This window comes from Vanellus vanellus (assembly GCF_965231255.1).
Source record: "Vanellus vanellus genome assembly, chromosome: 14".
Taxonomy (NCBI): Eukaryota; Metazoa; Chordata; class Aves; order Charadriiformes; family Charadriidae; genus Vanellus; species Vanellus vanellus.
In genome coordinates, this window is record NC_138919.1 from 17098544 (window position 1) to 17120209 (window position 21666).

Consider the following 21666-nt stretch of genomic DNA (forward strand, 5'->3'; position numbering starts at 1 on the left):
TCTCACTTCTCGGTCAGCAGCCTCGCGGCTGTTTAAAACCTTCCGGTAACAGACGCAGTAGAGACCACGTGAATTTTCTTCGCCTTGACTGCAGAAGCGAGCCCAGCTCCTCTTTCTCTCCCCTCTCCCACCGCGCCTGGGAGGTTCGCAGCCATTTGCCCTCGCCGAGCCCCGCGTGTGCCCGTCCTCCCTCCGTGCCGGGGTTTCTGCCGCCCTCCAGCAGTTGCTACCAGAGATCGTGGGTGTGCCGGAGGTTCTGCAAACAGGACTGGAACACTTCCCTCGCAGCCGGCGTTTGCTGCGGGATGCCGTCCCTCGGGGGCTGCGCTGATGTGCAAAACAACACCACGCTTATAAATAACACCGAGTTATTTATACCAGGCTCCCGTGGCGTTACAAATAACAGCCGTATCAATCACATACCGCTCATTCAAACATCAGAATTTAAAACCACTTCAGAGACCCCCATGTTTCTTCGTGTGGCTACTGAAAACGAAATCGCTCTTTGGAGCATGGGAGGAGCGGCTTTGCTTTTTCTCTTTGCTGTTTGTATCAGTGGGTTAAATTGTCTAATAACTTCAATTCTAAGCTCTTGAAGTATTTTCATTGTGAAAAGTGTTCTTTAAGTATGAAATATATATGTTTGAAGCGCACGAATGTTGAATTTTGAGAAGAATGATAGTGTTCGACTCAATTCAGTGGCTGATATTAAAGAGGCAATTACCTATAATTTGTGAAATAAAGAGAGCCGCCTCTGCGGAGCGTGGTACCTGCGGGGTTTAACAGCACGCTCTCTGATCTCAGCTAATGAGAGCGGTATCTAAATATCAGCGTTTGCCTTCTCGGAGAACCCGTCGGTGTGCCGGCGCGGGACCGGTGCGTGCGATGCAGAGCGGGAGCAGCTGTTTGCCTTTCGGTCCCGCGGGAGGACGCAGGGAGAAGCTCTCTCTAAAAGTTCATTTGTTCTGCTGCTTTTTTTTTGTTTGTTTATAGTATTAAACTGTTGATAAAGCAAAAGATGTTTGAATGGGTACATTCTTTTAGAAGCACACAAACTTCAGCTGGAGGTTAATTCCCTTATTTGCTCGCGTTCCTCTGAAGTTTTTAAAATTTCATGTAAAGTTTCCTTTTCTTTTCTTTTGAGATGAAAACCTCAGAGCTCCCTAGTTTTCAAGCTGTTTATCCTTTTCATGTATTCCTCCTTCATACATCCTGAACATGACAGCATTTTTTTCTTCCTTTTCCACACACCCAAAACCTAAATACAATTACAGTTTCCATTCTGTCCCCTGGAGAAACAGGTCTTTATACAATCTACACCACAGCCTTGATGAGGAGGGGTTCTCAATTAATACCATGTTTGGTTTTCAATGCAAAGCTTCTAGGGATTGCTGTTCAGTTTAGGTGGAGGCGGTAACCTGCGGGATGTGCAGGTCCAGAATATTAATAAAATTTGGGGCCTGAGCCAGCGTGAGACCGCAGACGCTTCTTCTCTGATTTTTAGTGTGGCTCCGCGAGTCTCTTCCGTTTTCCTTCATGGTGGCTGGCCCCGAGGTTTCAATCACAAAGCGATTTCTTGTCCTTCATCCCCGTCTCATTCATTCCCGGCACTCCTTCCAGTCAGGTCTGGATAACTCTGCGAGAGAGAGACAGTGGTTCCGCTCGGTTTCTGGAGGCAAATGGGTATTTATTAACCATCTACTGAAATGGTAAGAAGTAAGAGGCAAGAGTGAAGAATTACACGAGTGAATACTGCGGAGAAATATCTCTTCAAATATGCAAAGACTGCTCTAGAGGAAAAGGTAATAATATTTTGCCTCGTATTGTGCTTATAGGCTTAGGAGATCATTTCCAGCAGCTCTTTTCTGTTCTGTTCCCTCCTCCAAGGCGCTGCCCCCGCAGGTGGGAGGACTGTGCTTTGCCCTCACCGCCCTCCGTGGCCACGGCTCCTCCGTCTCCTGCCACCTCGGAGGGAGGGGGGAAGCCGAGAGACAGAGCCTGTGGCCATCCTGGTCTGGGCAGGAGAGCTGGGGGTGGATGGGATGGGTGTTTCTCTGCAGGAGCGCTGTGCGTGCGGTCAGTGCGATCTACGCCTTTGTGAGACCTCACGTATTCACATCGTTAGAAGGTACATCGTTAGAAGGTACATCGTTAGAAGTTTCGTCTGTATTTTGTAGGTACATCAAGTGCTCGTACCTTCTGCGTCATGTTTCAGAAATGCCACTAGAGGTTCTTACGTGACGATCTAATACAGAGCGTGTTCGGAAATTGAAGACTTCTAAAGATACAGCAATAGTATTTTCTTCACATATACGCATTTCATTATGGATATCGGGAGCCCATCTGATTTGCTCGTGTTCGACTAATAGCTTTTTCCCCAATTTACTTCTTGACTTAAGTGAGTATTAATCACAAACTCTTTCATTAGTAACTCATTTGATTCAGGGAGAAAGTGGTAAAGATTTGACGTATGCTGTAAAATTTGCACTGCTTCTTCCGCGGGCTTGAGGCAGGTGTTGTGCACGAGAAGTCTTTTGCGTTGCCTTGATTGTTGAGAGTGTGTGTGTGTGTGTGTGTTTGTGTCATCCTTGATGTGCACAGGAAGACGGAGGCAGAAACCTGTCATGTGCTGCCTTTTGGGTGCTTTTGTTCCTCCCCTCGCCGAGCTGGAGAGCCCTGGTGACTTAGTGGTCGTGGGTGGGGGCACCTTTGAGGCTGCGCTGACACAGAGGATGCGGGAGTCAGGCTTTCCTTTGATGTGCTCATGGGTGTTGTTATCAGAGGTGAAATAACAGGGACAACTCTGAAAAAGAATACTTGCAAGCGAAATAGGAACAGCTTTTTGGAATTAGTTGAGGAGAGGGATTGTGAAGTGGTCATAAATTCCAGTTGAATGATTTGTTCTTGTTGCGTTTTGTCTTCCCGTCGCCCCCAAAGCAGCCTTATTTCTGCTTGTGGTATCAAGTGGTCTTACGTTGATTGTGGAGGCTTTTTTGAACGACCTAAGGTGGATGGTAAGGATGCTGTTAAAGTAATTTAACGTGACTCCTGAGAGAAGGGAGCAAGGCAGACAGCAGGATCGCTGGACTTGAAGAGCGCAGAGTTTGATCTGTTCGTGAACCTGCTTGGAAGAATCCCATGGACTACACTCCAGGAGACACGGGGGATCCAGGAGAGCTGGGGAGGTTGGGGAGACAATCTCCAGAGCAGCTTTCAAACCTCACCCGTGGGCCAGTCTGAGGCTGTCTATTACTGATAATAGACTATGAAAAATAGCGTCATCTCATTTGGCAGTCCTTGGTAAGATACAGCTGTATTTGAGAAAGATTGTGCTACGTCAGGAGAGTGCTGGCCAGGTTTATTGTAAGGCACTTAGAGAGAAAGGCATTTTATTTAATAATACAATGGTATTTCACAAATGGAAGCAGAAGAACCAAATATAGCAACAGATATGTGACTTCTTTTTAGACCTTTTTTTTTTTTAATTTAGAATAATAAGAATAGCTCTGATAGTATTTCCTGACACATCACAATGGACTTTTGTCCAGAGATGGGACATGTGGTTGGACTTGATGATCTTAAAGGTCTCTTCCAACCATAATCATAGAATCATAGAATCATAGAACCATTATGGCTGGAAAAGACTTTTAAGATCATCAAGTCCAACCATTATCTAACTCTGCCGGGCCCACTCCTAACCCACATCCCTCAGCACCATATCTAGACGGCTTTTAAATACACCCAAGGATGGCGATTCAACCGCTTCCCCGGACAGCCTCTTCCAGTCTTCTATAACCCTTTCGGTGTAGAAGCTTTTCCTGAGGTCTCACCTAAACCTCCCCTGGTGCAACTTGAGGCTGCTTCCTCTTGTCCTGTCGGTTGTAACTTGTGAGAAGGGACCAACCCCTCCTTTCAGGGAGCTGTAGGGAGCGAGAAGGTCTCCCCTCAGCCCCCTCTTCTCCAGGCTGAACACCCCCAGGGCCCTCAGCCGCTCCCCATCAGACGTGTGCTCCAGACCCCTCACAGCTCCGTTGCCCTTCTCTGGACACGCTCCAGCACCTCAATGTCCTTCAGTGTGCTTCTAATGAGTCTATGAAATTTGTGATGAGTGTTGTACGCTTAAATATTGCTGTGCAAATGGGTCTGTTCTCACCTTTTTGTCTTCGAGGACATACTTGATTGCGAATTAAAAATTTTTTAATTCTGCCTATGGTGGATTGAGTGTCCTTTGGATTGTCTTTCTGGTACGTGGAAGGCAGGAAAGGTGAGATTTCAACTTGAGTGTCTCCAAGTTATCCAGAAAGTTCTGCATCGGGGGTGTTTAGCCTTATGGAAGTAGGAATTCATCTTCGTCATGAACTGCCTGCTGTTTGCCAGCTCTTTCCATGACGTTAGGTGGCAGGGAGAGGCTTCTTCCCTCTGTGACCGTGTCTTTCATTTTGACAAGAATTTTCATGGTTATACCATATTCTTCTAACTTTGATGAAGTTCTGCCCGGAAGCAGGAAAGCCGATAGTCCGTTCTGTGATATCTGGCAGTTCACTAGTGTGAAAGCAAACCAGTGGTTTCAGTTTACACCAAAGTAGATTTTTTGGTACTGTGGTTCTGCTCTTTATTGCTGTGTGCTTTTGTTGAAAATAAAATATAAATAAACAGAAGTGTGCAACATTTTGTGGTGAAATTTTAATTAAAACACTGATGAATGTTTTTGTTTTATGCATTTAATCCTCATTCTCTTTCAGATGTATATGATGAATATATTTCCTAAATAATGTTTTTCTTCTGGTAAACTGATTTTTCCACTTGTTTTTAATGAAGCGTGACTTCAGTGCTTCATGTTTTGTTTAATGGTTTGAGCATAACATTCTTGATGTCAGTGCAGTTTTGAGGAAAGATTTTGTTGACTTAATATTGCAGAGGCAGTGGAGGGAGAACAAAGAAAGGAACGTCGTCGTGGCTGCGGGAATTAACCGGCCCTCTGGTGACACTTAGGGCAACTAAGATGATTAAGGGAGTGGAGCATCTCCCTTATGAGGAAAGACTGAGGGAGCTGGGTCTCTTTAGTTTGGAGAAGAGGAGACTGAGGGCTGATCTTATTAGCGTTTATAAATATATAAAGGGGGAATGTCATGAGGATGGAGCCAGGCTCTTCTCAGTGGCGACCAGTGATAGGACAAGGGGTAATGGATTCAAGCTGGAACACAAGAGGTTCCACTTAAATTTGAGAAGAAACTTCTTCTCAGTGAGGGTGACAGAGCACTGGAACAGGCTGCCCAGGGAGGTTGTGGAGTCTCCTTCTCTGGAGACATTCAAAACTCGCCTGGACACCTTCCTGTGCAACCTCGTCTAGGTGTTCCTGCTCCGACAGGGGGATTGGACTAGATGATCTTTTGAGGTCCCTTCCAATCCCTACCATACTGTGATACTGTGATACTGTGATACTGTGACACTGTAAAAGGAAGGTGTTTGCCGCGTGGCAGCTAGTATTAGTATTAGGTGCGCTAAATGAGGAGGAGGTTGGACTGGGTGACTGCTAAAGGTCCCTTCCAGCCCAAACTAGTCTATGAGTCTAAATTGTAGGCTATTTTAAGGCAATAGTTTCATTTCTGAAATGTTTAAAGTTTGCGGAAACCTGTGTATGTGCGCTGTTGTCCCGAGGGCTGGAGGTTGGTTTTTAGGTGTAGACGTGCATCCTCCTCTCTTGTGTTCTCTGCCAGGTGTGGTTGCGGAGGTTATTGCCTGCTGCCTTCCCGAACTGCACATCGCGGGGCTTTTACCGTGCCCCGGCTCAGCAGCTTTCGGGAGAGCGTCAGTCCTGCTTCACTGACGATGGCCCGAGCCCTCTGAAGTGGCTGAGCCGGAGGCGTTTGCCAATGGGTGTAGTTGGCGCTGAGCGCATTTATGGGGTCTTCACACACGGGGACCTTCTGGTGGAGCGGGGTCTGTGGGTAACTTGAGTGTGAAAGAGTTTGATGGGCGGGAGACGTCGGGATCGTGAGCTCTATAGCCAGGCAGGAGCTGGGTGAGGGCGTACCCCTACTCACGGAGGGGTGGGGAAGGGACCAGGGACTTGCCGAGCATCTTCTCGGTTCCTCTTCATTTGTACCTCAGCAGCCCACCTCCAGCTGAGGACGCTGCAGGAGGAGAACAGCAGTCAGAAACGGGTGATGAGAGTGTGAAAGACCGGGAAAGCAGTTCTGCTGGAAAACTGTGACAATTGGACCTGTTTACCTTAAAAAGTAGTTAAATAAGAGGTGACAAGTTGAAAGTGCAGAGTCTAATGAATGAGTGGTTTAGAGAAGGTTCTTGGGAGCTGTTGATTTCCCTGTCTGTGCAATGCAAGACCAAAGGTGTTCAATGAAGCTGAAAGGTGGCAAATTAAAAACTGATAAAAGAAAATACATCTTCAAGCAATGAAAGAAGCAATGGGATCTGTTACCATCAGACGACTGGCAAGGTCAGGAATTTATCAGGGTTCAAAGAGAGACTGGGTATTTATATGATCAATAAAAACAGCCGAAGAAGTTGTCAGTGAGAGCTTGTTTTTCAGAAGTATTTATTAAATGTCATTTTCTGGACTTGGGAAGCCCAAGGGGGAGATAAGACTGGAATGGTGGTAAAGCACCCTAAACTTGTACCTGCATGATACGGTCCTTCTGCCTGGCTCTGAAGCATCCGATTTTGTTCTTCACCGTGTCTGGGTCTCAAGAGGAATGGGAGGGGTTAATGGAAGAACACCGCTTGTGGGACGTTCATACGGGATTCGGGATTCGAGTGCCAGCATGTGACAAACCTCTGCTCCAGAAGCTGCAATCCCGAGCGCCGATGCGGCGTATTTTCTTTTTGAAATGCAGGAAACTCTTTCAGAAGTGCAGTTCACAAGGTTAAAGAGTAGCCGAGCTTCGTGGTGTTTACTTGCTGTCTGAAAGCAAACCCTGAAGACGGCTCCTGATTACGCTAATGAGATGTGTTGTGAGGGTGTTGCCTGAACTGTGCTCTGGGTTGAGAAAATAAGCTGATTTTTTTAAAAAAAGCCAAGGAGGTGTTGCTTGGTGCAGTTTGTGTTTTTAACCTTTTTAGTCGGCGTATATACTCGAAGGGTTAAAATGATTGTTCATTTGCGTTTTCAAAAGGTTAAAGCCACGTCGTATGGGTAATGTGAAATGTGTGCTGGGTGATGTGAAATTAGTATTTTGAGCACATCCAAGTAAATCTTAGTTCAAAGTAATGGCTTATTATTGCTTTGCCCTAGATAACTTACTGGGTGGGATTAAATAAGCCGTCCCTTAAGCTAGCCCAGCCTTACCGTTGGGAGCAAGGCTTGGGTGGGAAACGACCCTTTACGGTTATTATTATTTCAAGAAGAATATTTTTATGTGTTATTTTGCCTTATAGATGGCTTATGTAGTATGGGAGTTGCACGCTTTGCCTCCTGTACTTAACAAATTGCTTTATGGGTTTTGGTCAACAAGTTGAGCATCAGTGCTGGGCAGGTACAGGATGAGGTATTGTACGTGTGGGCTGTTCGGGGGTTTTTACCCTCTGCGTTCTGCAGCCGAGTGGATCGATGAATACTGTGGGCTTCTGGGCAGTAGTTACGGGACAGTAATTGAAGGAAGTTCCCAACAGTTGTTATAGATAAGTGAAAACATTTTAACCCCAACATGTAGTGGGCAGAAAGGTCTTTTGTAGAGATGCATTCATAGAGTCATAGAATAGGTTGGGTTGGAAGGGACCTTTAAAGGTCTTCTGGGTCGGCCTCCCTGCCCTGAGCAGGGACATCTTCAACTAGCCCAGGTTGCTCAGAGCCCCGTCCAACCTGACCTGGAATGTTTCCAGGGATGGGGCATCCACCACCTCTCTGGGCAACCCCGGCCAGCGTTTCACCACCCTCAGCGTAAAAAAATGTCTTCCTTATATCTAGTCTAAATCTCCCCTCTGGCAGTTTAAAGCCGTTACCCCTTGTCCTATCGCAACAGGCCCTGCTAAAAGTTTGTCACCCCTATGGCTTGCAAATTTGATCAGAGGCGACATGAAGATTTGCAGTGTGGGTGCTGTGGGTGTCCGTAGGCATCACCTGTGGTAAGTGATCACCTGAGACATCACCTGCGCGTTACTCAACTCGCCTGAGACGGTCCCACTGCAGCGGATGCGCGGCCAGACTTTCCAGTCTTCTCTGCGCTGTGTCCTCTTCCTAAGGATGCGTCGCGGAGCAGCGAGCGCGAGGAGGTGGGTCCGCTCCGCCACTGAGAAGGCTTTAGGGACAGCACAGGTGTGCCATGGGCCCACCAGGAGACAGCTTGGTGTACAATTTCTGAAACTCTTATTGAAGTCGCTGATCTTTTATACCCTGGAAGTAGTAAAGAGAATGATTTATGACTTAAGTAAAATACGGGAAATTATTAATATTTTGTAATAAAGCAGTCAGCTGATGTATATTCTGAAGCGTTAGCTGAAAGCCCTTTTTCTTTGCCTTTTTCAAAAAGCCCCAGCTGCCGCACTTCTCGAGCTGTTGACACATCATAAGGGGACCAAGAAATTACTTCTCGAGTTCAATGGAATGTGCTGTGTTGAGCTGATCGGATGAACTCAGCTCTCTGATTTTGCCGTCCTCAAAATCTGATGCGAGAGATTTACCCTCCTGCCTCGGTTCTGGTTTAGCCTGAATACCGCAGGAGCACAGCGCCCGTGGTCCTGCGATTCCTCCTCCTTTATTTCTGCAGAGATAACTGCACCAGCTTAGAGCACGGTTCGGTTTACTTTTCTCCCAAGTTAATGATATTTAAGCAGTTGAAACTGCAGGAAACTGGCTGTTAAGAGATTGAGAGGCCAGTATCTGGGTTACTTAGTAGGCAGGAGGAAAAAGAAGTCCAAGGGTACGGAATGAAGATAGGGCTCAATTTTCACGTGCTGTAGACACTGGCAGAATAGAAGAATCTGATGCACCCTCACAAAAACTGTCTTTTCAGGGCTGAATAAGGCTTTTTTTTTTTTTTTTCCTTTTTTTTTTTTTAGTAGATGAATAAAATATTAGTTTTCTATTGCCAGTAAGTAAGGATGAATACATTTCCTTGTCAGCTGTATGCCTTCCCTCTGCCAGCGACGGTGATCTAGTGGGTAGGTTGAAGAAGATATGGTATTAATTTTAATTTTTTTTTTTAAAGAAACGCCTGGTTTTCCGATGCGCACGGTGCGCGCGGTGTCAGACGGCGAGCGGCCCTGTGCTGAGGCAGGTGGATAAAGCAGCTTCGCGCTTGTGCAAGATTGCCAGCGCCTGAGCAGCGGGGCTGCGAGAAACGGGAGAGAGAGGAGGGGTTTTGGAATGACGAGGTGAGAAATACGCCGCCATAGAAAAAACCAAGCTGACGCTAGAGATAGGCAGTGGCGAGCGCTCCAGTAGAAGGGAGTTAAATGAAGAAAAATCATAAAATTATTTCACGGCAGCGGGAGGTTAGGAAACGTAACTAAACATGTTAAACTCGCTGTGAAGCAAGAGGACCCCAGGGGTAGTTTAGTCAGATAATATTTCGTTTGCTGCAGTGTCGGTTGTGTGATTGCTTGTCAGCTGGCATATGGATGTGCTATACGCGGAATGAGGCTTTTAGAGCCCATGCACGATTTTCCTAAGGATAGTAAGCAGAGGGTTTATCGGAGACAGATTAAAAGAGTTAGAGTGGCTTTATTCGCTCTGGTCCTTTGCCAGGGTCTGAGGCAAGCCGAGCCCTCTGCAGAGAAGCGTTGGAGGCGAGGGACAGGAGCTAGAAAGGAAGAAGTGGAACTCCGGGGGAAAACTTACAGAATATATAAGATACACAGGTATTTGTAAGCGTGAATTAAAGCTGCCTGCTGAACCTTCGCCAAAGGAGCAGACAGGTTGCAGAGCCTCTCCAAAATTTGAGAAATGATGGTTGAGAACCTAAGAGTGTCTCTTGTTCCGGCACCTCAAATTAGCCTTTGATCACCTTTCTGAGGCTCTCTGCCTGGTTGTGTCCTCTTCTCACCCCGGTTTCCCCTGGTGGCTTTCTCCAGGCTTCCAACCTTGGGTGGAAAGTTGGTGTTCAACCTTAATGACGCGGTACCTTTCCTGGCGACAAAATGGCTCCGCTATGAGAGTATCAGAAAAAGTGTTGAAAACCGTCAGTTGTAGAGAAATGATGGGAGAGAGAGGGATGCTTAATTCCCGGGTTGCCGTGCGCTTGTGGTTACATAGTACATCAGTCTTTCTGACCTCTCTTCCGCCTGGTCAGGTTAGACAGGGATGGAGGTGCTTGGACTTATAAAGAGTAAATGTTTTATTTTTGTGGGAGAAGCCTTGATTGTAGGGCGTGCAGTACATCTGAAGGGCTTCTTTATAGGTTAAATCCATCTTTAGACTCCTGCGAGAGCCTTATGTTGGCTTCAGGGGCAAAAATACAAGCAGAGGGTTGATATATAGAACGTCACGTTCGGGAAGTAAGAATATTTTGAAAAACCATTCTCTGACATTCTTCTTGCCAGTGCAAGGGTAGTGAAGTCTGCTGGATGTTTTTATTTTTGTGGAGTTAACGGGCTTTTTTGTAAATGCTGTTTTAATTGAGGTCTTGAGTAGAAAGTCAATGGTGTGTATATACATATGTGTCTGCAGTCGGTTCTAATTTGCAAAGTAATGTGAAAATAGGTCAGCCACAGAGAGGAACGTTGGGAAAGGGCTGTAGCTGAGAAGGAAGCTATTTGGAGGTTTGGGAATAGAAAATTTGGGGATTTTAAAGATGATTACTATAAAAGCTAAGGGTGGCGAGAGGAAGGGGAACCGTTTGCCCTCTGGTGACAGTAGGTGCTGCTGTAGACAGGGAAGATTCGAAAAGTTTCTGGTAATTGAATTTTTGCCGGTTTTGTTTGGCGCAGAACTCGTGGGGTTTTTGTCCGTTCTGGATGACTGGATCAGCTCTTGTTAGCAGTGCCCCCAGAGGGTCGGGAGCTGAGGGGATGTCGCTCCCGTAGATGCGTTCCCGTAATAGCAAAGTCTGACCGAAGATGCCTTTAACCACAGCTGAAGTTTCTTGCCTCTTGTTGTCACTTTGTTTTGACTTCCCCCCCCCGCGTTTTCCATGAGACAATGGGAGGTGAACATAGTCGTTGAAGAGAGGAGCCTAATTCCAAAGTAAAGCTTAGCTATGGCTCAATCCCTTATCACTTCTCAGCCACCAGCCCTGGGGCAGGACCTGTTGGTGGTCAGTACCCCGAGCGCCCTCCCCGGCTCCTGCTGTCCCGTGGTGCGCAGGGCAGCTGCCCGCGGCCCCGGGGGTGGGAAGAGGGACGTGCGTGTCCTGCGATGGAGGTGCGGACGGGGCTTTGGGAAGGGGCAGATGCCGCCGGCCGCGGGCGTCTGTGGGGCTGCGCGACCTGCAGGGCTCCGTGCTCTGCTTTCCTGCGTCTCATCGCCCTGATACAAATTCATTTCTCTAAATTACAGAGATGTAGTTGAATTGTAATCCTCCTCTTTGATAAACACATCGCCGAAGTTGAGATTTATCACATTTACTGTTTGCCTTTATTCAGTAGACAAGTTACCTGTCAAAGAAGGAAATTAGACTGGTTTGATATTATTCATATTAAGGCTCAGTTGATTGTTTCTTGTCCCTAATCCTTCTCTAGCTGCTTGCAATTTGATTGTTAATGTTTTCTTCAAGTATTTTATGAGATACCAAAACGTTGAAGTGATTTATAATTGCCTGAGTCTGTATTTTCTCATCCATCCCTCCTTTAAAAGACTGTCTCTGCTCTCCTCTCCCGTTTTCGGGGCCTCTCCTGCCATTTGCGAGTTCATCAAAGGTCGTTGCTCGTGGGCCAGAGATTACCGTGACTCATTTTTGAAGTACCCTAAGGATATATTTTGTCAAAACGTCCTGACACAGTCTGATATAGTCAAGTGTTCTACACTTATTTCTGACTATATTTTGGCTTAGGTTCCCACACCTCACACTGCTGATTTCCCTAACGTTAAACATCTGGGCAAGCCCCAGTTACCGTCTCCCTTCTTCTACGTGTGCATTTGTATAGCTTAAAGCAAGAAAGCACAGACCTCTGTTACACAGTCATCTTTCTCTTTTATTTGTGTTTTTACAAGGAATAGTTAGCTAAATTATACCTGATTGCAAATAGCATCTGTTTGATGTTGAAGCTCCGCTTTCTTTCTGCAGTCTTGAAATTTTCTCTTATTACGACTAATTTGGAGTTAGGAGTCTGGAGAGGAAGAGGAGGGGGCAATCTTGCCACTGATTTCCTATAATGAAGCAGTCTATTAACATTCTCCAAAAATTATCATTAATTAAAAAAAAAAAAAAAAAAAAAAAAGGCTCATCCAGCGCCAGGAACAGGAATATTTCTGTACCAGCAAAAAAGCACCGAGTGGGAAATATCATTCTGATTCCACCGTACAGAGTGTGTCTCCTCTGCCAGGCTGTAACCCGCGCAGAAGAGAGCGAGCGAGCGAGCTGTGCGGTTGGGTTGGGGATTAATAGTTGAAGTTCATTCGTGTGGAAATAAAGCAGATTTTACTGTGACTAGAATCTGTCATTAAAAAGCCATTATCGGAAGGGACCGGCACAATTCCTGCTCTTTCATTGCTAATGACAAAACAATCTGTTCTTTAAAAAACAACAACCCTATATTTTCTTTCAGGGAATGGTGCGGGAGACTTACCAGAACAGAAGCCGGGTGAAGGGAGGCAGTTGAAAGATTTATTGATCAATAAACCAGACAATTACAGCTTGTTTATAAAAGGCAAAAAAAACCCAACCCAGCCAAACCTCGGGCCTGCGAGCAACACCGGGACTCTAATAATGATAACTCTGGCATCCAGCTCGAAACGATAAAAGTCAATAGGAAGATATAGGATTTCAATAAAATTATGACACGAGATAAACTTTACCCCAGGAACAAATTTTCCCTGGGTGTGTGACTGACTTCACTTAGATTTGTAACTTTAATTTCTTTCTTATTGATTTTTCTTTTCTTCAACTAATTAGAAAGCCGGTGGTGAATTGTGTGGAGGTATGTTTGAGGAGGGGCTAACGAGCACCAACAGGAGTGGGGCCCGAGTTTCTATGTATGTAGATAAGCTCTGATGGCTTTTTACTTTTTTTTTTGGCTGTATATATTTACTTTTCAGTTGCTTCCGGTGCACAGCGGGGAGTCCCTCTCCTCCTCCTCAGCGGGCAGACACCTGAAGCCGCGGGCTGCCCGTGGAGCCGTGCCGGAGGGGTCGGGATGAAGATGATGTTGGTACTTCTATGAACACTTCTCAGGTCCTTCCTTAAAATTAAGGCAGAAGCCCTGGAGGAGCCCAGTTACGCCACTGCTGGTTCTGAAGCACCGTGGCAGCCCTCCGGTGTGCGAATGGCGGGGGAAGCAGCTCTCCCTTGGCTTGGAGCTACTCGCAGCCAGGTGGAACGTTGGCTCTACGCAGGGGAGAGAGAGGAGCTGGTGGGAGGGCTGGAGAGAAGCTCTGCCGCAGGGATGGCGTTTTGCAGAGGTGCCATCCTGTACTTCCCCGTAGCGGATTTTCATGGGATTCGCTGGAGTTTGTGGTTAAGGTTATAAAACATGCTTTCTTTTTAGTTACGTACGCAGTAGTAGGAGGCGCATTCTTTTGGTGAATTGGCTGTTGCTGGCAGAAGGAAGGGAAACTGTTCAACCTATAAAGAAATCACTGTTCTTCCTCTTTTTCAAACTTGCATCTCCTCAAACACAGCTGTAAGCCGGAGCGCCAGAGTTTGCTGTGGGGCATCAATTTCCTAGGTTCATAATGAACATCAAACCCGATTATTCTGCTTTTAGGGCATGTTTAGAGGAAGCTCATTTCTGTTCCGGTGCTGATTTGAAGCTGGGCAGGTAAAGAGCACCCGGAATTGTGCCGCGGTGAGGTCCGTGGTGAGTTAGCAGAGATGCCCTGTGCTCGGTAAATTTTGGAAATTCCCAGAGGGATCGCCTTTTAGTAATTCTGATGAATGCTCTCCTGATAGAAAGCAGGAAAGCAGAGGGGTTGGAAAAAGGTTAGAGAGGGCATGTGGAAGTCCCTGGGGAAGCTTTTGATGGGGTTTGGGGGACTATCCCGTGGTGTGGGATGAGATGATAGAGCAGCAATTACTGAGTTAGTATTACATTTTAGAGAATCTTTTTAGACAGAGGACTTCTCAACAAGAACTTCGGTTTCCTGCCAAACTAACAAGTGCTCTTGATGGGGAGGAATTTGAAAAATGGAGCTGGGGGCCACTTGTTGGAAGCTGAGAATTGATTTCATTACAGTATTAATACTTAGAAATAATTAAAGAGGAGAACTAAACTCCAGGATCAAGTGTTTAATTGTACCGCCCTTTATTTCAGCTTTTCAGCACCTTTTTTGTCCCATGATACAGTTTCTGTTGTATTTACTGTGCGTGGGGGTTTAACTTCTTGAGAAGTTTACTCTTCCTTTAAGAGCTCTGAAGGGCAAAGTCTGTAGTTGATTTTAGGGGAATGACAGCCCAGAGGGATGTCCTGCTCCCGTGCAATTTTCCCATCCTCACATGAAAGCAGAAGTTTGTCCTCCTTGCAGCCGAACAGCTCGGGGAACTGCTGGGATCTTGCTGGGGATGATTCGAACGAGCTGATATTCAGCAGTTAATTGGAAGGCAGGTGGGGTGGGAATTGCCAGGGGTCCCGTTTGCTGTTGAAAAAACGCAAAGGATTTTGGGACTGCCCTGCTGTAATGGAGAGAACACGGCAGTGTTAAATTATCGCATCGATGAAAGATGCTTAGTAGAGAATTAGCATAGCGGAGCAGCGAGGAGCACAGAGAGAGAGAGGGTGTTCTAATTGCAGGTCTAATTGCAACAACAGGCGAGGACAAGCCCATCCCTTTGCTAAACGTTCTCTTCTGTGCTCTAGACAATGATTCTGCAATAAATGGGGAATGAAAGTCATCTCCCGAGCAAAGGCAGACTGCGCTACGGAGCGTGCACTGGGCAGACTGGGTGATGTGGGTCCGTGTTCAGGGGGAGGCGGAGGATGGAGCGACCCTGCCCTGCCGCCTGTCTGCCGGACGAGTTCACGGCGAGGCAGGGCTGGGGTGGCTGGGTTTGCGCTTTCTCCTTCTGCAGGAACATGGAAGTACTTCTTTTCATGTGCCTGTCAGATGAATAATTCTTTCTAAACTATGGCAAAGCTGTTCTGTCCTTGGAAAAGTATTTCTCTTCACCCAGACCTGATCAAGGAGCTAGTAACAGCTTCTAGTACTATTTATGTTAAAACCTGGTTTTCTTTATTATTTTATTATCTGTGTTCCTTCAGCCTCAGGCTGTGTTTTGGTCTTGCGGTCCTTTACCTGCTGACGAACCCACCCGTCTTGGCTGACCTTTCAGTCTGTGACGTGCTCTGAACACACGCTGTACCTCCGGCAGTGCCCCCTCATCTTATTTTCACACCTGGAATTTGAATGTTCCTTCCCTTCGCCACGCATGCGCTCGCGATCCGCCTTCAGTCTGTGACCTTCAGATTGCGAAGGAGGAGATAACCTTAGTACACCGCTTGCGCGGCTGAGCGGTGAGCATCACCTTCACGCTCTGAAATACAGCCTGTTTGTGGATGAAGAAGAGTGTGGTCGAGGGAGGTCATCCTCCCCCTCTGCTCTGCCCTGGTGAGGCCACATCTGGAGTGCTGTGTCCAGTTCGGGGCTCCCCGGGTCAAGAAGGACAGGGAACTGCTGGAGAGGGTCCAGCAAAGGGCTACGAAGATGATGAGGGGACTGGAGCATCTCTTGTATGAGGAAAGGCTGAGGGCCGTGGGGCTTTTCAGTCTGGAGAAGAGAAGACTGAGGGGGGATCTTATCAATGCTGATAAATCCTTCAAGGGGGGTGCCGGGGGATGGGAACAGTCTTTGTTCAGCGGTGCCCAGTGACAGGACAAGAGGGAACGGGCACAAACTTGGCCATAGGCAGTTCCATCTCAGCCTGAGGAGGGACTTCTCTCCTGCGCGGGCGGCAGAGCACTGGCACAGCTGCCCAGAGAGGGGGGGAGTCTCCCCCTCTGGAGCCATTCCAAACCCGCCTGGACGTGTCCTGTGCCACTGCTGGAGGTGCCTCTGCTCTGGCGGGGGGGTTGGACTGGATGGTCTCCAGAGGTCCCTTCCAGCCCTGACCAGTCGGGGACTCGTTGGGGGGTGAGGGGAAAGGACGTTTTGTTTCTACCCCGGCAATTCCTGCTCTCCCGCAGCGAGCGGGATCCCAGCGAAGCCTTGTGGCATGGCCAGGCTGGCTCTGTGAGCTGCCCCCAGTTCAGCGTAGGGGCAGTGACCCGGTCTGGATGTGAACTGCACAGCTATAAAGCTGAGTGATCTTCTAATAATATTTTGGATTTTTGCGGTGGCGGAATTCACAGGAGGGAACTGGTCTGTCCAGAGCATTCGAGCATCTCTGTAAGAGGGAGAGGCGGCGAACTCCAGCAGTGAAGGGAGGCAGCGCCGTGGGATTTCCTCGGAGTTTTTGCTCTTTGGGTTTATGCCGGGGCCTGGGCCGCTTTGGCCCGGCTCTGTAGCCCCGCACACATCAAGGTTCTTCCGTGTAGTCAAAAGATAAAACACTGGGTTGGCTGGCTCATCCCCGCATGCGTATTGCGCTGGAATCGGTAATCTCCTTAAAACACACCCGACTTTTTGAAATGTTCAGCCTTTTGTCCCCATTCTTCTTCTCCGTCAGTGCCTTGGAGGTGGGCGGTTGGTGCTGTCTGAAGTTGGAACGCGGTAGGAAATACTTCAACCCGGGGCACAGAAAGTTTTACCTTTAGCTTTCAGCCCGAGCTTTGTACTTGGGGCCGCGAACGCTCTCGTGGAGGGGAGAGGGATCCTTCTTTTGGTCTTCCTCTGCAAACGTTTGGTTATAATTGCCAGCAAAGAGAGGAGTGAGCCAAACACATTGTCTGCGAGATATTAAACTCTGAGAAAATATTTATTATAAACACCGAGTGTTGCAGCGTTTAACGAGTGATAAGTCACATACCATTTAGAGGATATTTGCTTTCAGCCGCTTTGTTCGTTGTCAAATCTGTTTCGTTTCTGTTGTGACAATTCTGTTCCTTCAGTGCTGGAACTCTTTGGCAGGAAAAATGTCAAGTACTACACTAAATATTTCGCTGAAGAAACCCATTCAGCCATGTTGAATGAGAATAATGTCTCCGAGAAGAAGGCAGACTGTTTTCAGTTGCCATCTGCTTGTTAGAGTGTATGCACGTTGCTTCCCTGCAAGGGATATGTGGTTTTATATACACAAGTAAGTCCAATTTTTCCATTTTCAGAGCAGCAACATTTATTTTATTAGGACTGTGCGTTCACGTCTGTGGCTCGATGCCGATACGAAGACAATGAGTGTATATCCATCAGGTTTCTTTGCCATGTAAAAGAACGATGGGCAAAAATGTTGAATATTGTTCTGGGAAACCCTCTCCTCGGAGCGAGGTCGAGGGCATTATCCCTAACGGTGGTTCCTCTTCTTCCTGGCAGGAGCGGGACGGGATGCGGGCGATTCTGGAGTCGTACGACAGCGAGCTGACCCCTTCGGAGCACTCGCCGCAGCTGAGCCGGCGTATGCGTGAGGCCGAGGAGATGGTGCAGAAGCTGCACGCTCATAACACCGAGCTGGAGGTAATAAAGAAACATCATCCTCTAACCCCAGGGGTGAAGTAGTTGAGACCTTTAAGATTGAATTGCCTGGTGATGTGATCTGCTCGCGCAGAAAACAGATTTGCAAAATGCAGAGTAAAATTCCAGGATCAGTAAGACCCACCCACAAGTTATTATTCTGCAGCCGAAGCTGGCAGGAGCCGAGAATGATCGTCTTTGGGTGTGAGGAGTCGGCCTTGGGCGGCAGGGCTGTGCGGCAGGGCTGGAGGGGCAGCCGGTCCCGGCGGGGTAAAGCAGAAGTAACGGGGCGGGGAAATGGAGCAGGTGAGGTGTCTTCTCGGTGGTGCAGTCTGTGATTCAGTGCACCGCACGTGTAGCGGGGCCCTTCTGCGTACAGAGCGAGCGAGCGTGTCTTTGTAAGAGCGTTACTCTAAGGGCTGAAGAAGTAAAGTCGTACGTGTCTACTGTTAATTCTTCCCTTCTTGGCACTGAATACCGGTAACTCTGTTAAATGCTTTTTATTAGGTTTTCTCTAAGAAAAAAAACATTCTTTCCAAAGATAGAAGTATTTCTTGAAGGGATTCTCTCATTATTTGTAGTTCCTTTTTGAAAATTCGTAATCTGAAATGTGACTGTAACGAGGCAAACGTTAACGTGCATTTGCCAGGTAGTTCCCCTCTTCTCCGTTTCCAGAGTTTCCCCTCTTCTCTCTCTCTGCTCTGTCATAGTGGAATGGGCTTTATGGTCATGAGTTGAAATATTCGGAATATGTCTGTGGTCTTAAAGCTTGGCAGTTTTATTACATAGGCTTTACAATAATCCTAAATGTGTGAGTTTTCCTTTCTTCACGTCTAGTTCCACCATCATACAGATTTATAGATGCCATAATTCAAATGGGGTAAAACTTGTAGAAATTGATGCTGCTCGATTCACGTTCAAGCCATAGAGTGGATTGTCCCACTGTGCACACACCTCTTTCTTGCTTCTGGCATCCATAAAAACGCTCTTTTCTTGTGTTGGTAGGTGGGGACTTCAGTCAGGCGATACTGGCTCCAGTGGCCTTTGAAGCCGCAGTGAGCAGAGCAGCGTAGTGCGGTACGGATCACTGTCGTGGCATAGATCCCCTCCATCCCTCTTTCTCAGAAAAGGAATTCTGTGAAGGTTTGGGCAGGTTGATAGAGAAGTTAGCTGGTTGACATCAGATGAAAGGGAAGTTTGCCTGCATTGGGCTGTCAGAATGTTTCTCTCTGTTGTCTTTTCATCACCATACTGCTTACCACCGGACAGAGCGGGATTAGCCCTCGCTGACATAAAGCCATAGGTGGTTATTTTATCCCGTTTTCTATGTTGTTTCCGACGGTGGCTCGGGGTTGTTGGTGGGAGATTTCCTGAATTGTTTCACTGAATAGGTCATATGTGCGTTGTGTCTTTGGGCAATAGCAAATCACCTTTTCTTCTTCAGGGGAAAGCATGGAAGAGTGTGGGAACCGATTGCTACACCCCTTTATTTATAGAAAACAAATTATAAGTTTGCTTTCATGGATACGGATTAAGGGCTACATGGAAAATTTCAGAAAGGAGCTGTGTTCTCTGGAGGTTTCTTTTGTGTGATGTCAACCTTTAAGCCTTTGAAAGACTTTGCTGGAAGCAGGATTCAAAGACCTGATTACTCCCCTTGTAAAGTAAAATTTTACGCTTCACTTATTTGTGTTTGCCTTTCTGACTGTAGTGTTGACTGCCGAATCCCATCTGTTTTGAAATTTTGGGGGAAATTTTTTTGTTCTAGTGAAAATCTGAAAACCGGAGAGGGAAATTGAGGTAGAGGCAGGACTCCTGGTGTCTCGTCATCGGGAGCAGCATCTGTAATCAACTGCCTGTAGATCAAAGAACTGGTCGATAGCAGCTATTAATAACTTCTAACGTAACGCTCTGCACCCTCCCGGCTCTGCTGAGCCTCTGTACAAATTTTAGAAATGTTGACACCTGCGTGACTCATCTGGCAAACAGAGGAGACGGCAGGAATGAGGCACCTTGGAGCCTCGGTTGTTTCTGAGATGTGGGAGAAACGGTCTCTGACGGGGGGGAGGGAGGGGAAAAAGGGAACTTCAGCCCGTTTTAAGTCGAAGTGTGGCAGAAGGGTCTGGGCATCCCCGGAGCGCCTGGTGTGGACGGGCTCGGGAGGGCAGCACGCCACCAGCTTGTGGAGCAGCAGAGAAGAATGAGAAGAGCCCGTCTGAGAGCATCACGCACGGGGCGGCAAAGCAACAAAGTTGGTTAAAGTGTGGAAAACAATTAAGATCACTGGTTAACGGAGGATACAGCGCTGCAGGTAACCACAGCTGTGCCCACCAAGGAGTGCTCCTGGCAGCGCAGGGTACACTGGGAACACTGGGCGGTTGTTACGGGAGCAGCCCTTGCGCAGTGCCTGTGCACTGCATCTCCGCTGGGAGACTGCGGGTATCGCTGTGCTCCACGAGCTTCTTGGGTTTGGAAAAGCCCTTAGAGCTTCTAAAGCAAAGGCATCCTCTCGCATTACATTTGATAGCTTCTGCCTTTCAACTTTTTTCACAAACCTTCGACTTCACACCATTTCTCTCCTCCCTGACTTGTTTTATCAGGTTTTTTTCTTTTTTTTGCTACCAGGTACTTAATTTACCAAAATTTCTTCCTGTGCTCCCTAGTAGAGTGCCCTTTGATACTACTTTTTTTTTTTTTTCCTTCTTGCTGCCCTAATCTATTACCAGCAGCCCCCCCTCTGAACAAGCCATAGAGGGGAAACAGTGATGTTCTTAACAGCGATTTTTCTTTACTCTGAAGATGGAGATTTCCCCCCCCATTCCAGCAGCAGCGCTGTGGGAGGCAGGGAGCTCGCTGGTGAAGACGGAGTGCTAGGGATAACGCAATGGGAAAGAGGAGGAAGCCACGTGGGACTGGGAAGGTTTTGGGCTGAGGCAACAGCTTTTAACTCATTAGGGAGATGAGGTCTCGGATAAGTCCTTTGCTTGATGTATAAATGGAGGTGGGAAGTTGTTTAAAAGAACAGAGGGAATGGGAGAGGAGCATGTAAGCCCTGGAGGGTTGCGTGGGAGTAGTTTATTAATGTGTGCTGGGAGGATGGATTTAGGTGGAACACTGGGTCCTGCCTGAGCCCCTCCTGCCCGACCCTTGCTGGGCTGGAGAGCTGCTGGGAGCGCTGCTGCCTCTGCGTCGCAGACATCGCCGGGATGACAGGAACTTTTCCAGAAATGGGAATACAGAAGGATGCTTTCGTCCCGGATCACTTCAGACAGGCAGCGTCACCGCGTAAGAACTAGTCCCGTCAGAGCCCAATGGGGCAGAGGGACTGGGAGACAAAGAAAGGCTGATGGGGAACTTTTAAAATCCCCTTCATTGACGACTGATGAGAAAAGCTGGATCTCTAATGCACGGACAAGCAAACGCGTAGTCTGTTGTGGGACTGGAAATGATGGCTGTATCCCCCCCAGGACTGCTTGCCCCCGGCCCACCCCCTGCTCCACAGTGCCCTTCTGCCTGAAGGCGTTCACGAACGCACTTCGCGGAGTACTGAATGTAAAGCAAAGGGGGAGAGGCAGAGAGAAATGCCGTCTGAAATGGTGGCTGGAAAAGCAAGCAGGCTGTGTCAGCCTATTTCACGTGGTTAATGAAGTGTCACTCACCATCTTTTTAAAAGTGTGTTTTGGAACCGAAGAGGGAATGAGTTTGTCCCTGGCCAGGCTGCTATAAACACTTAAAATAAACAGTCTTGTAGCCGTGTTTATATCACGGCATGATTTTTTGTTTCGATACTGGTGATATTAACAGTTCTCTTGTCAATCTTGGTTAACTTTTACTGCCTCGGCTCCCATTACTTCTGATTTCAAGGTAAATACGACAAAACAAGAAGCTTCTGAGCACGCAGCAGCTACTGTGAAAAAGCTCTGATGTGGAGTTTAGTGTTTGAAAAGTTAAATCCAGCTGCACCAAAGAGAAATCATCATAAATATAACTCCATTAATAGTGATTTTATTACAACA

The 21666-nt window shown here is 47.4% G+C and overlaps 1 protein-coding gene across 1 annotated transcript in view; it reads left to right on the forward strand.

The window, feature by feature from the left end:
* The window catches only part of MAD1L1 (mitotic arrest deficient 1 like 1), a gene marked incomplete at its 5' end in the record, with an annotated part of 391507 nt that overhangs the window by 146560 nt on the left and 223281 nt on the right, over positions 1-21666 (forward strand). Inside the window, one exon of the mRNA XM_082490494.1 lies at positions 17513-17653. Within this exon, the coding sequence (XP_082346620.1) occupies positions 17513-17653 (141 nt within the window). The remainder of the gene's footprint in view (positions 1-17512; positions 17654-21666) is intronic.